The sequence below is a fragment of the Neodiprion virginianus genome, chromosome 2, assembly GCF_021901495.1.
Source record: "Neodiprion virginianus isolate iyNeoVirg1 chromosome 2, iyNeoVirg1.1, whole genome shotgun sequence".
Lineage (NCBI taxonomy): Eukaryota > Metazoa > Arthropoda > Insecta > Hymenoptera > Diprionidae > Neodiprion > Neodiprion virginianus.
The window spans coordinates 42,776,942-42,791,593 of NC_060878.1; the positions used below are offsets into that span (position 1 = coordinate 42,776,942).

Sequence of the window (14,652 nt, forward strand, 5' to 3'; positions counted from 1 at the left end):
ATTCTCGAATATTTTTTATTACGGATAGCTTACCCGCTCGGCTAAGGCTAGCGTTGCAGTTACAGAATATGCCACGTCGCCGTCACCTACTGTCGTTGCTGTGATGAAATCGCACAGAATTACATGCTATCCGGAAGATGTGGTAGGATGCGATCATCATACAGAGCCTCCGTTCGAATATTAAAACATTGTCTGCGGGGCCGGGGTACGGACCAGAGAAGCGCCAGGAAAGAAGAGGCCAAATTATTCAAAAAATAACCAAATGAGGAATTGGTTGAATACTTTCCAAATTTCCTAGGAGTGAAAACAGCGCAATTCGGATGATTGAGTAAATATTCACTCTTTAAGAGTGAACTTTTCCAGTCGAAACGCATGGAGTGCATAGAGTCACTCTAAAGAGTGATTATATGTCTTTCACTCGAAGATATTAAGAAAGCAAGCGAATACCAGCACTGGAAGTTTATCAGAAAGCGATTTTTACGAGGGGCTTACGATTATGATCTAATATTCTGACAAAACCACACGTTACCGTCGTACAACTAAATAGTAGTGAAGAGGGTATTTCTTGTATTTAAATAATGTAACGAAAGTATCGGTGACGTCATATCTGAACCTTCCTCTGCGTACTGTACTCATGCCTGTATTGAAAACACGCATCGGATATTATGTTATGTCCACATACGTAGTATACTTATACGTATTAAAAATGTTAATTTGAATTTTTTGTCGAGACCAGCGATGTTCACATTGACTAATTAACTTTATTACATGTTTTAGAAAGAAGTCATCCATTCCGGCATGTGCCAGACTTGGTGAATTGGGCGCGATGGAAACCGCAACGTTCGTTCGAAACGCATTCGACTTTCTTGACGCGTGTCCGAAAGCCGTGCTTCCGAGGCCAGTCTCCGTGACATCCCTCAAGGTCACCTTGACAGAGTCCACGGATCCGTGGAGGGCATGAACGCTCACCATGTCAAGTCTGCATCGCATCGAGCTCAATTCGCCGTCAACGCACAGTCGTCTCCTCGGCGCAGCACTGATATTGTTGGTGGTTGTCTTCTCGCATCGATATGCTTCCGCAGAACTCAATTCTGAGTTTGTGAAAGGAAAAAGTGAGACAACATCCCGATCTGATCCGAGCTTATTCTATAATTTGATTTACCGCACCTTGGCAACTCTTCTCGCGAAAGAATAGTTGGTACTTGACAAAATCTTCACGACGATTCCGGCAGTCCAAATCATTACATTTTAAGGTTATCAATAGGGCATATAGTAACACAGTGATTTAACAGCGTTAGGTCGTCTCATCGTTAGGTAATATAGTATAATATAGTATAATATAATAATATAGTATAATATATATGAGTTGAGACCTCATGTTAGATATACGTATATATACGTATATCTAACATGAGACCTCGAACATTCTCACGGACGTACCATCGTCAAAATCGTAATACACCTAACGATGAGACGACCTAACGCTATATATATATATATATATATATATATATATATATGTATATATATATATCGAATAAATTTCAGATAGAGTGATCCGAAAGCGTTATTACTTGGGCATGATTCTACACGGTCCAAGACTTTTGACCTGCTATATTGTAGAATTGAGACACGCGGAAGAGTATACCTCAACTCGCAGAGATGTACTCCACAAACGTTGCATGCATTTCTTCCAATTCTGATGTCAAAATAATAATTTTTCCATTTTTCAGCTGACAACACTGAGTTCCAAGCCCTAACGAGCCAGAAAAGTGAAATTCTTAAGCAATCCTGCTCCGTCACTGTACTTTGACCTTGACATGTTTCTAACCCTGAATATATTTCTAGTAACGCATTTGACTTCTATGTTTTCCTTGATTCTTGACATATATTCAGTGTTCTGTATTTTTGATTAACCTGTAAAAGGGAAGAATAATTTATTATTACGGTTAACTGTGTATTATTGGGGCTGATCATTCGGATCATTAGAATCCTGTAGTTGGAAAACCCTTGAACAATTTATCGAAATGGTCAAAACCGTCCATGTTCAATCAGCCAATAAAACTTTGGTAATTAACATAATCTGATAGCTATTGCGTAATTCGTTGTACACTAAAATGACTACCAGTATTAGGAATTATCCTAAAAAATTTAGAACTTGTGAAACTTGGTGCCTTTTTTGAACTACATGTTTAAAATTTAAATTCAATCAATTTGCCTGTATGGCTTTAGGTGTCCAGCAAATACAAACAAATATAGTTTGTCATTTGACAGGTTCCATGCTGAGTCTTGTTCAACCTTTCGTTGTCACACTGAATCTGTGGACTTTGGGACTAAATATCTGTAACTGAAAGGGTGAAAATGGATCCTTCTCTGCCACCTACCGATAATTTGGTGGTTCTACTCAAAGGCTGTCCGTATCTGCCTACCAGTGCACACATACCAAAATGTGTTCATGCGACAGGTGCTTACGGAACATCGTGATTAGCTTCATGGGTCAGAATGAATACGCTTTGTGAATTGTACACTAACAAGCTATTTCTTTCCCCCATTGCGTAGCCCGTTTCGAGAGTGTCACGCAATAATATTGTGGAAAAAATATTAAAAATTGAAAAACTTACAATTTTTTATACGAAGAACCTCTTTTTGCAAACTTATGACTTTGTGAATTTTTTTTTAACGTGTCGCCATTTTATTTCTCCTAAAACAGCCATGAATTCTTATTTTAGAATGTTCTAAGTATTTCTCCCAATTTTTTGTTTCAAACCAGAATGATAGTTTGCATGTAACAGCGTTCTGAAATCCGATATGGGGTCAATTTGACCCAAAGCAACACCGGCAGTATTCCCCGGAAGTGTGACAACGGAGCGTTGAAAGATTTGGTCGAAAACAATGAAAGTGTTGTAACTTTTGTACCAATGCAAGCAAGCAATTGAGTAAGAAAATTAGGTTGACTCCTAGAAGCGTTCGATTTCAATCAATTTGCATCCGAAACCTTGAATGATAGAGATGAGGAATGAGAGTTCCTTCCGTGTTGCCACGATTGCTACAAGAATACCACGGTACGTAGCAGAAAAATTTTTAGAACTACAGTCAGTTTGTATGAATATATGGCGTAAAAAAATGTTTGGTTAATTCAAATAAGAGTGGTTTGATACGATAACACAAGTTATTGTTGTAGCCACCTTTCTGTTGAAACAAATGACATTCACACGAATGCAATAAATATTTCTTGCGCCATATCTGACTGCCATACTTGGAAAAGTCAAGAAATCCTTGCTCCGTATGTGTGTGGGGATGATGCACGTGTACGGGGATTCCACGCACCGTTCCTAACCATTGATCGAATCGACGTGAAATGCGCCCGTCCGAGGTAGCGCTCCACGCTTGTATTATTTTATCGAGAGAAGAATACTCAGAGCACATAGAGTCTTACGACGTAGGCTCCGAAGGCAAACAGTTGTTATAATACGAATACAAGCAATATTACCGTTCAAGGTTGAACTGGGTGGCTGAGGTGATCAAGGTTCACAATAAACCGCCGTCCGGTACTTCTGGTAGAGTTAATATCCAGAGAAAGGCTCACGTACTCGGAGCCAGACACGAGCTGGTCCTGCAGCCTCGCAACCTCACAGTCCCAGAGCCGTCCGGCGAGGTGAGATTGCGCGAGAGCGACCAAGAGCCGGAGATGCCTGAAAGGCAATACGGAGAGAGATCGACGAACAAAGCACATTCCACACGCCGTTATTTGTTCCTTGTCTGCGGTACATTTCAGTTCTGAACTCCTTAGCTTTTCCTATTTTTCTTCATCTTACCAGTTCTATACCCCCCCCCCCCCTCCCTCCCTCTTCCCCAGCTTTTCACCCTCACAACGGATCAGCGTGCTAAATAAAGAGGTCGACATAAATCTGTTAGATTCTCAATCGTCTCTGTGCCAGTATTGTTTGGAAAATATGCTATGAATCGAGTCAACAAGCGAGCAGATTATTTTTATTTATCTTTTCTGTGCTCATAAATCTTCAATAAACTTATAACTTATCCAAGTACACGTGCAGGGGTTGATGCTGAAACGGAACTGATATCTTATATAAGATACTGATCGACGATTAGGCTAGTATCGCAGTTCGTTTTAGAATCACCTTCTTATGCGTACACATGTGTACGTGGTAACCAGAAGTGACTTTGCACGCATGAGCTGTGTTCGTTTTACTGGCCTACGGCCGGAACCCGATTTTCTACATCTACACTTGGATGTAAAGAATTGATGCAGGCATTAATAAATATAGCTACTGTGCGGTGTATAATACGGATTATGCTTGAGAAACTATCAACTTAAAAACGTTACACTTATTTGGCCTTGTGAGTTTTGTTTTACCCTCTTCATGAAAATTAAGAGGAATATTGACAAGAGTGGCGAAAGGAACTATCAACGTTCGTGTTGCTTTTACTTTGATCTCACAGGGTGTAATGCAGTAGCCGCTCCGGCTGAAACGACATAGAGGCGGCGCGCGGCGTGTACACGCGTTGATAAACAATGGCAGCTTCGCTTTACTACACAACTTTTCGCGCTGAAGGCCTCACGAAACCTTGAATCGAAGCTAGAAAATGTACATTGCACTATAACATGATATTAATAATTCAACTGAGGCTACATATTTTTTGATTTCGATTTGTTATTCGCTACTAGAAATAAATAGAACAATTCTGAAGTAATCAATGCATTATATGCCCGTGAAAACTCCATACATTTTTACTTTCCAATAATGAGTTGAGAAGGTTGGCATTGCGTTCATGCTTTCTCCACAAGGTTATCAAGTTACATATTCTGTTGCGTCCTTGAAAGATACTTTGCTTCGCATCTTCTTGAAGAAAGGTTTTTCAAAATTATCTCAAAGAAAAGTTTTTCTTTATCGCATACAGTGCAACCTCGTTGTAAGACGTATGTTTGGGCGGTAAGGGGAATAGGATTCCAAGAAATTCGACGCCGGAACTTTCACCGACTACTACCTGGAGAGCTCGAGAATCACACGTGCGTGAATGTGTCGATGATCAATACCACTCCTCGTTATAAGAGCATCACAGATATGTATACGAATTCGGTGTCTCAACACGTATGATCCAAAGCAATCGCTTGTTCCCTTATAACGAACAAATATATACGTGGCCATTTACAGTTTAATCAGTCCATGTTTTGTGATTGGTCGGGCGATTCGTGAAAAGACAGTTAGAATTTGCCGATGCCTGCGCTTGCCGAATAAACCGCGAAATCTGCCTATGCGACCAACCCTATTGATCCTCGTTACTTGTTTTATTCCCTCAAACTGTATTCTGCCGTTTATTATCCTGCTGCTAATCATTCGGTCATGCCCTTAAGCGAATGCAGGAACAGAAATCCAATTTTTATACAAGCGTCTGACAAAGGTGAACAGTAATGATATCGGTATTTTCATTTTTGTATACTAAGCTAAACTGTCAGCGCATACGAAGCTCGGCCGAATATTTCTCAGGCCGTGTACCTTTCGATTATCATTTGATTTGGGTATAGCTTATTGTGTATCGACGAAGTGGGCGGAAAGCACGTTGATAAAATTTTTTCTAAACTTTTTCAGTCTGTATCGGGACAAATGGTCGACTATCGGTACCCTCCAACAAGGACCATCATTACCGAAATCTTCGAGATCGGTATACGAATTGTACGTACGTTGACGGCAACCTCGAAATCACATGGCTGCAGAACCTTGAGCTGGACCTCAGTTTCCTTCAGTACATCCGAGAGGTCACCGGGTACGTCCTCATCAGCCACGTGGACGTGCAGAAGGTTGTCCTGCCACGGCTCCAGATCATTCGCGGCCGAACCCTGTTCAAGCTGAACATTCACGAGGCCGAGTTTGCACTATTCGTCACCATGTGCCAGATGAATAGCCTCGAGCTACCGGCACTTCGAGGTAACGGTTTAATATCTAATTTTGGCCGCATCAACAATAACGCGATATACTTATATATACACTGAAAGTATACATATAGGTATGCCGAGCTTCACTGAAGTAATGATATTCACCTAGTAATAATTTATTAATTATTCCCCAGACATCCTAAATGGCAGTGTCGGCATGTACAACAACTACAATCTCTGCCACATGAGGACCATCAATTGGGACGAAATAATAACGGGTCCCCAGGCAAAGTATGATTACGTGTACAACTTCACAGCCCCGGAGCGGGTATGCCCCGAGTGCGACAAGAGTTGTGAGCAGGGATGCTGGGGCGAAGGACCCCACAATTGCCAGAGTTTCTCAAAGATAAATTGCTCGCCACAGTGCTGGCAGGGACGTTGCTTCGGGCAAAATCCAAGGGAGTGCTGTCATCTTTTTTGCGCCGGGGGTTGCACCGGACCGAAGCAGAGTGATTGTTTGGCGTGCAAAAACTTTTTCGACGACGGTGTCTGTACGCAAGAATGTCCGGCAATGCAGAAGTAAGAAAATAATATTTATCTATGTGCCACGTCAGATTATGATACAGCCGACAGCAGTCGAATAAATTGCTGAAAGATTCATATTGTTAGTATTCTTATGCAATAGATGGTCTCGGCGTTAGGTACGAAAAATAGAAAGAATCGTAGGAGAAAATGTCTCGTTATGGTAGAGTCCTCTTTTGTCACTACCACGGCGCGGTTGTCTGTTTTTTTTTTTTTTTTTTTTTTAACGATTGTCTGGACCATACCGGAGTTATTTGACTTTTAATTTTTTGTGATTTTACAGTGATTCTGATGGCAAACTGTCAGGCTCAACTTATAAAATCACAAAAAATCAAAAGTAAATTAACATCGTCATGGTTCAGACAAACGTTTTCAATGTTTTCACAAGTGTTTAAAGCAAAAGCTAGAACAATTTGTATAATTTTCATCGACCTGGCACGATTTCGACCTACACGCATGTATGTCCTTAATAATAAGACACACTACGGCTGATGTGTTTGCTGTTTCAAGCCGTCGATGCATTACGTGGACACGTCGATTGCTGCCCAAATGAAATACAGTAGAATGATCCTGTACTTTTCAAATTGATTCATTTTCATGCAACAAGCCCCGTGCAATATACGACACTCACTGCTGACATATCTGACTGAATCGATAAATCTCCGGCTGCCAAATAGTTATGCGACTTATTGCCCATCATGCGCGTGTTTCAATATCAACACGATCTTACCATACAACGGTTATAATTCTCATCAACAGGTATAATCCGACAACATACTCGTGGGAAACAAACCCCGATGGAAAGTATGCATATGGTGCGACGTGTGTCCGTAAGTGTCCCGAACACCTTCTGAAGGACAACGGTGCATGCGTGCGTTCGTGTCCTGCAAAGAAAAAGGCTGTTAATGGTGAATGTGTACCATGCGACGGTCCATGCCCAAAGACTTGCCAAGGCGTGGATCGGGTCCATTCTGGAAACATTGACAGCTTTAAAGATTGTACAATAATTGAAGGCTCGATCACAATATTGGATCAGAGTTTCATGGGGTATCAACATATATACCAAAACTTTACGTTTGGACCGAGGTATCTGGAGCTTCACCCCGACAAACTCGAGGTGTTCAGCACGCTAAAGGAAGTTACGGGATACGTTAATATTCAAGGGTATCACAAGCAGTTCACAAATCTTTCATACTTCCGGAATCTGGAGGTTATCGGGGGCAGAAGCCTTACCGAAACATTCTTTGCATCACTTTACATTGTGAAGACAGCCCTGGTGTCCCTCGGATTGAATTCACTGAAAAAGATCAACTCTGGTACGGTAGCAATCCTGGAGAACACGGATCTCTGCTACGCTCAGAGCATCAACTGGACGCGAATAAAAAGGTCTCAAGAACATACCACGATTTTGTCCAGCAACAAGCCCGAAGCTGACTGCGGTGAGTAACTTGGTATTACATCTGATTGTACTGGAAATTCTTCTTTATCCACGGTATTCCCAACTTGCTCGGTTCTTGAACTACACGTTTTTGATCATTTTCTCTCAAATTGGGAACAAAGCCTACTTGCCCTGCTTTGTACATACATGGGCTAATGAGTAGCCTGATGGCAAATGAATTCGGCATGTGATGACCTTCACAATTTTTGACCAAGTTCGCTTGCACAACAACGTCATGTATCATCTGCATTATTTGTTGCAGCACGCGAAGGCTTGGTATGCGATGATCAATGTTCGGACGAGGGCTGCTGGGGGCCAGGTCCCGAGCAATGTTTGTCCTGCAGGAATTTCATATTGGAGAATATTTGCGTACAAAATTGCACAGCAGTACCTGGGTAAGTTTTGATTGCGTGGCTGGTAATATTATCAATTTGAAGCATGAATTATATTTTTGAATTGCTATTATTATTAGCAATTTTGTTCTATAATTAATTGTAAGCCCATCTATCTGCGCTTGAACACTGATTGCGAGCTAGCCAAAATTGTTGACAAGAGATCTGAATTTTATTATCCCATAACCAACAACTACAGGTATTACATAAAAATAGTCACCTCAAAGTATTATTAACTTACTATTGAAATCACGATCGTTCACCAAACGGCCGATATTTTTTGCATTTCAGTATTTACCAAGCAGACGAAAGAGTCTGCAAACCTTGTCACGTGCAATGCAACGGTACTTGTTCTGGTCCGAATGCGGAACACTGCCACTCATGTAAGCATGTGCGCGACGGGCCTTTCTGCGTTTCCAAATGTCCATCATCAAAGTTCAACGATGGTGGGATATGCAAACATTGTCACGATAATTGCGTAGGGGGGTGCGAGGGTCCGGAAAATAACATTGGTCCAAATGGGTGTCACAGTTGCGAAAAAGCGATTATGAACTTCGAAACACCGGAGAGGTGTTTGAGAACGGATGAGTCTTGCCCGGAAGGTGAGTACGCGTATCTCTATTGGGAGTATAAACATTCTATGCGGGACCTGATGGTCGCTCTGTGTACTCTTCGAAATGGCCGTCGCAGAGATACAGCTAAACGGCATCGCAGGCATTATCTCTGCATTATTTGCACAGATTCGCACTTACTGCGTGTCTCACCGCATGAGATCATCCTTCCACCAATATATCTGCAAATAACGCGTTTACTAGTATTTTTTTACCCAAATCAACAGCTCTAGCAAACTTTATTTAATTCCTAGTAGTGACAGACGCCTTCGTGTATTCGAAAACCGATTTGAGATACGCTGAAAATATTTTCAAACGTGGAAATGTAATTTTTATTCAAGAAATGTCACGCGCTCTGTTCAAATTCAACGTAAACCTTGCCAGCGGCTTACCCCCATGGCGGCCATATTTGCTAGGCGGCAGTAGCGCCCTACAAATGCCTACAAACGCCTGTGGATGTTTTCATTTCTAATACCTTTCACGAAAGACTGCCTCATGTAATCGTATTAGAACGGTATGTATTTGTATAACCGGTACTCTGAGTGAAATTTCGGTTGCCAAATTTGCTTCCTTTATTTACGGTAAACGTCTTGCCGGGCAGTGTAACTCGACTACTTACCGGACAGGTTATTCATATGTATGTTTGCGCGTGTAGGTTACTACTGGGAGGGGGTCGAGCCTCAGGAACGGGGTCCTCTGAAGGCCCTTGCTGGTAAAGCAGTCTGTCGGAAATGTCACCCTCGGTGCCTTAGGTGTACCGGGTACGGTTTTCATCAACAAGTTTGCCAGGAATGCGCCAAGTACAAGAAAGGTGAACAGTGCGAAGACGAGTGCCCCGCCGATCACTTCGCTATCCCGGAAACCCGGAGCTGCATCCCATGCTCTTCGGAGTGCAGGGGCTGTTACGGCCCGGGAGCTGATCAGTGCTACAAGTGCCGAAACTTCAAGGTGTTCGCCGTAAGTTCTACCTGTACACCAAGTTTATTTCCTTAGTTTCACCCCTCCCACGATTAGCCTTTATATTATATAGATGCGACGAACTGCGCAGCGATATCATTAAACAGTAATGCTAATTTTTCAGAACGTTGCCACGGAAGACAATGCAACATCCTTCAATTGCACCGATACCTGCCCGCCAGAACATCCGTTTACGAGGTTCCCTGCGGACAACGACCCGTTCTGCTCCAATCATGCAAAGAAGATGAGTTACCCGTTAGACGGCGAACAAACACCGGCAATATTAGCAGGTGTTGGTGTTTTCGTAGTGATTCTAATGGTCTTCTCCGCTGCTGTATTATGCCTGTGGCGTCAGCGGACGAAGGCCAAGGAAAATACCGTGAAAATGACGATGGCACTTACCGGGCTTGATGACAACGAACCTCTAAGGCCTACGGGAGTGAAGCCGAACTTAGCAAAGCTGCGTATAATCAAGGAGGAGGAGATGAGAAAGGGCGGTATACTCGGATACGGGGCATTCGGCAACGTCTACAAGGGAGTCTGGGTGCCAGAGGGTGAGAATGTTAAGATCCCGGTTGCGATCAAAGTTCTCCACGATGGGACAGGATCCAATACGTCGAAGGAGTTCCTCGATGAAGCCTATATCATGGCAAGTGTCGAGCATCCGAATCTACTTCAGCTACTCGCCGTCTGCATGACGTCGCAGATGATGCTTGTGACACAACTGATGCCGCTCGGTTGTCTCCTTGACTTCGTTAGAAAGTATAAGGACAAGATTGGCTCAAAGCCTCTGTTGAATTGGTGTACACAGATCGCCAGGGGTATGGCCTATCTCGAAGAGAGACGATTGGTCCACAGGGATTTGGCAGCGAGGAACGTCCTTGTGCAAACGCCAAACTGCGTGAAAATAACCGACTTTGGCCTCGCGAAGCTTTTGGACATCAACGAGGAACAGTACAAGGCTGCTGGCGGTAAAATGCCAATAAAATGGTTGGCCTTAGAATGTATTCAGCACCGCGTATTTACGCACAAGTCAGACGTCTGGGCATTCGGTGTTACCATCTGGGAAGTTTTGACTTATGGTGGAAGACCCTACGAAAACGTTCCGGCAAGAAATGTGCCAGAATTATTGGAAAAGGGGGAACGGTTACCGCAGCCGGCGATATGTACGATCGATGTGTACATGATCATGATAAAATGCTGGATGCTCGACGCGGAGTCGAGGCCAAGCTTCAAGGAACTTGCCGACGACTTTGCGAAAATGTCGAGAGATCCTGGACGTTATCTGGCAATAAAGGGGGACAAGTACATGATACTACCATCCTATACATTGCAGGTGAGTCTCTATCTCACGTTGAAAATTTTTTTTGTTTTTTCTTTCCTAGTGCAAATATCCTTTGTATGGAATTCGACTATGGTTCATGATAGTAGGATGACCCCTGTGGGAGGTTTGGTGCGAAAAAATCTGTTATGAATTTTCGTACGCTAATCTAATCAGAAATAGTAATTACCTCACTTATTCCTTTACGTACGAGTTTCTGAAAGATTCGAAAAGCACCGAAACATTTGTGACCGCAACTTCGCTTCCGCAGATATTTCGAGGTAATGTTATCAACTGTTAGTCACGTAATATGAAAAAATGCAAATTTCTTGATTTGGTATTCTTCACTTAAAATTTCGCACAGACAATGATTTAATAAAAACGTGATAACATTCAATAGTCCGTATTTTTACAACTTGGTACCTAATGCATGTACTGGCCAAGAATTCCGTACGAAAGATGACATTTTTCTGCACAAGCGATACCAACCATTCATCTTTACGACGCGTTAAAATTTGGTGAAATCCTGAGACTCGGTTCACTGCAGGGTAGTCGGTTATAAGCACCCCAAGCGAATAACTCGAAAATAAAAAGGGATAAAAGAGAAATCTCAATACGAAACTCGGAGGGTTTTAAAAAAAAGATAATGGCTTGATGACTTAGTGAATGAGTTGACTTTTGCATTGTGCCATGGTCGAGACTTCGCGAGTGACGACTGATTTTAAATGTGAAATACGTATTTTGGCAGTTGGAAGCAAGATCAAAGACGAATATAAACACCGGAGCAAAAATTTTTTTTCAAATATTCTTCTCTTCCACTCAAGCTACCGTATACGTTGTTCTCCCCTGTTGTAAAGTCTTCTTTGCGATGCAAAATTATCGAGTTTCGAACAATCGAAAAAATAGATTTGGTATTTTTTCCTGTTGAAAAAAATTCTCACTTTTTCAGTTCCTATGAGTACCGCTGTTCCTCTTCATCACTAAAAATTTTTGCGCGGGTGAAAAATCACAGAGTTTGAATGTACCTATAGCCTATAGTGTGCAAAAAGAAATTCGTAGATTAATAACGAATACAATTAACGGCCGTACGACACGATACTTCGGTATAAGTCAAACCTCATATCTGACTCAAGCTTTCATACAAGAGACTCACTAACGAGAAATCGCAGCGACATGAAATCCATTACAAAGATAATTAACCCACAAATTGGTGAAACACGAATTAAGTAGACAAAAAAAAAAAAATTCAAAGAAAGAAAGTAAAAGAAGTTTCACGGTTTCAATTTGTCCTTGATCTCGCTATCAACTATCCGTTATCAAGAGTCGTGCTCCTTCCTTAAAATCAGATGCCCTTGCGAAACGTCGGAAATAGTACAATCGACAAGTCAACCAATAATCGAAACTATCTTTCCCCTCCGGAATCCTCCAAAGCTAAAGGAAAACTTTCTCTGGTACCCCATTCCATTTTCGGAGTGTCCGGCTGGGACGATCAGAATCCACCACATTATATAATATAATTCGAGGGACTGCAAACGGATATCGGTGATTACATTAACGAATGCACCTTCCATTCGTCACTCTGACCGCAAATACTGATTGCAAAACTTTAATTCTATCGCGAAGCCACATGACCTGTATAAATATGCAATCATTGTAACTAGGATAAAAAAGAAATGATAAGAAATCTGGCGTCCGCGATGGATGGTCCGGAAGCCGTGGTAGACGCAGATGAATATCTTCAACCAAAGTCGAGGGCACCTATACCACCTATCGTGGTCTCGCCGTCGAGTACGTCCGGCTCACCTCCCAACACGCCGATAAAGAGCTGCTGGCCGAATAACACGCCAATGGCCGCTGACTCACCGACACCGCAGAACCAACAGAACTGGGACCGGGAGCTATTGCGATACGGCGTCTCGGGTAATGGGGGTACCTCGCGGGAGTCTGCAGAGGCAAACCCCGCGCATCTACAGCACCCCCATTATACCCACCCGAACGGCCATTGTGGCCCGGCTGCCAGCTTGGATGGCTCGAATTCCAGATACTGTTCAGACCCCCTTAAGATGATCGGAGTCATAGGTGATTTTACTTGAATATCAGACGTAGACGCAAAGGCTCTTGTTGGTTTACTATATGTATAGTCCAGTCAAAGTGTGATTTCGCTGAGAATTTTGGGAAGAACGCTATTTTTTTTTTTTTTCATTCCCTGGGGGGGTCGGCCGTGAGTGTGAAACTCAGTTTCCGGGTCTGGAAGGGTTGCCGAACGGCCGCCATCTTGAAATTAAGGGTGTGATTAGTTTTTTAATTTACCTCCATAACCGTGAGGCTGACAATAATTTTATAAAGAGCTTTTTTGTAGTTTATACAATTATCCATAACTTTTTCCTATAACTTTTTGCGCTAATGTTGATAATAAACAAATTATAAACCAAAACCGATGAAAAATTAGGGAATAGAAAACTTTGAGGCAAGATTATTAATTAACTTGAAATCTGACAATAAAAATGATTCTTACCTTTTTTATAGAGCATTTTGTCATGAACAATTTGATCTATTATTTAAATTCTATTATTTATTCTTCGTTTAATTTAAACGGAATACATCCGAATTCCTTTCTTCTTTTATTTGTTCCTGAAAGTAAATAATAATAATCTGAAGTTTAGAAATTTATAAAAATATAAAAGTCGTAGGATTATTAAATTCTTAATTACTTGTAATCGAGAAAAAAAATTCGAAATGATTCCTAATTATTAACATTCAGTCAATTCAAATTAATTAAGTAAAAAATAATTAACCTCAACGTTATATGATTAATTCCAATAATCCGTAAGCAATGGATACCTTTCAAAACTAAAAACAGAACGAATAAACTTTCAAGAGACCAAAGTTTTTTTTCTACAAAACATCAACTACAAAAAAGCTCTTTACAAAATTTTTGTCAGCCTCACGGTTACGGAGGTAAATTGAAAAAACTAATCACACCCTTAATTTCAAGATGGCGGCCGTTCGGCAACCTTTCCAGACCCGGAAACTGAGTTTCACACTCATGGCCGACCCCCCCCCCCCCCCCCCCCCCCCCAGGGAATGAAAAAAAAAAACAGCGTTCTTCCCAAAATTCTCACGAGCCTATTTTTTGAGCACGCTTTGACTGGACTAATAATGGACTGGGCTTACACGTCTATTTGTAACATGCGGGTATTTCGCGAGGATATACCATTAATAAAACATGATTCCTTGGGCGTTGTAGAATGCGACGTAACGGACGACTGCTTTAAGTCGGAGGTCGGCACGATACACCAACAAGCTAGAATTGGAAATTTGAAGTTGGACCTGCCCCTGGACGAAGATGACTACCTCATGCCCTCGCCCCAGATGCCAGCAAGCACGATACAATACATGGATCTGATCGGTGATTCGAAACCTACCGGTAAGCACCGTAGCGTGGCACGCTCTACCCG

General features: G+C 42.0%; 1 protein-coding gene across 8 annotated transcripts in view; it reads left to right on the top strand.

The window, feature by feature from the left end:
- LOC124298635 (epidermal growth factor receptor) overlaps positions 1 to 14,652 on the top strand; it is an 89,794-nt gene that overhangs the window by 72,884 nt on the left and 2,258 nt on the right. For 4 of the 8 annotated variants that reach the window (XM_046750887.1, XM_046750885.1, XM_046750886.1 and 1 more), the window contains 10 exons: positions 778 to 1,112; positions 5,610 to 5,945; positions 6,088 to 6,472; positions 7,235 to 7,914; positions 8,176 to 8,308; positions 8,597 to 8,907; positions 9,572 to 9,873; positions 9,998 to 11,209; positions 12,856 to 13,273; positions 14,442 to 14,621. In XM_046750887.1, coding sequence (XP_046606843.1) covers positions 971 to 1,112; positions 5,610 to 5,945; positions 6,088 to 6,472; positions 7,235 to 7,914; positions 8,176 to 8,308; positions 8,597 to 8,907; positions 9,572 to 9,873; positions 9,998 to 11,209; positions 12,856 to 13,273; positions 14,442 to 14,621 — 4,099 coding nt within the window. In that variant the 5' untranslated portion in view covers positions 778 to 970. Of the gene's footprint in view, positions 1 to 777; positions 1,113 to 1,733; positions 2,070 to 2,274; positions 2,497 to 2,770; positions 3,063 to 3,181; positions 3,374 to 3,498; positions 3,765 to 5,609; positions 5,946 to 6,087; positions 6,473 to 7,234; positions 7,915 to 8,175; positions 8,309 to 8,596; positions 8,908 to 9,571; positions 9,874 to 9,997; positions 11,210 to 12,855; positions 13,274 to 14,441; positions 14,622 to 14,652 lie in introns of those variants that run through there. The other 4 variants (XM_046750888.1, XM_046750889.1, XM_046750890.1 and 1 more) reach the window with 2 other exon arrangements.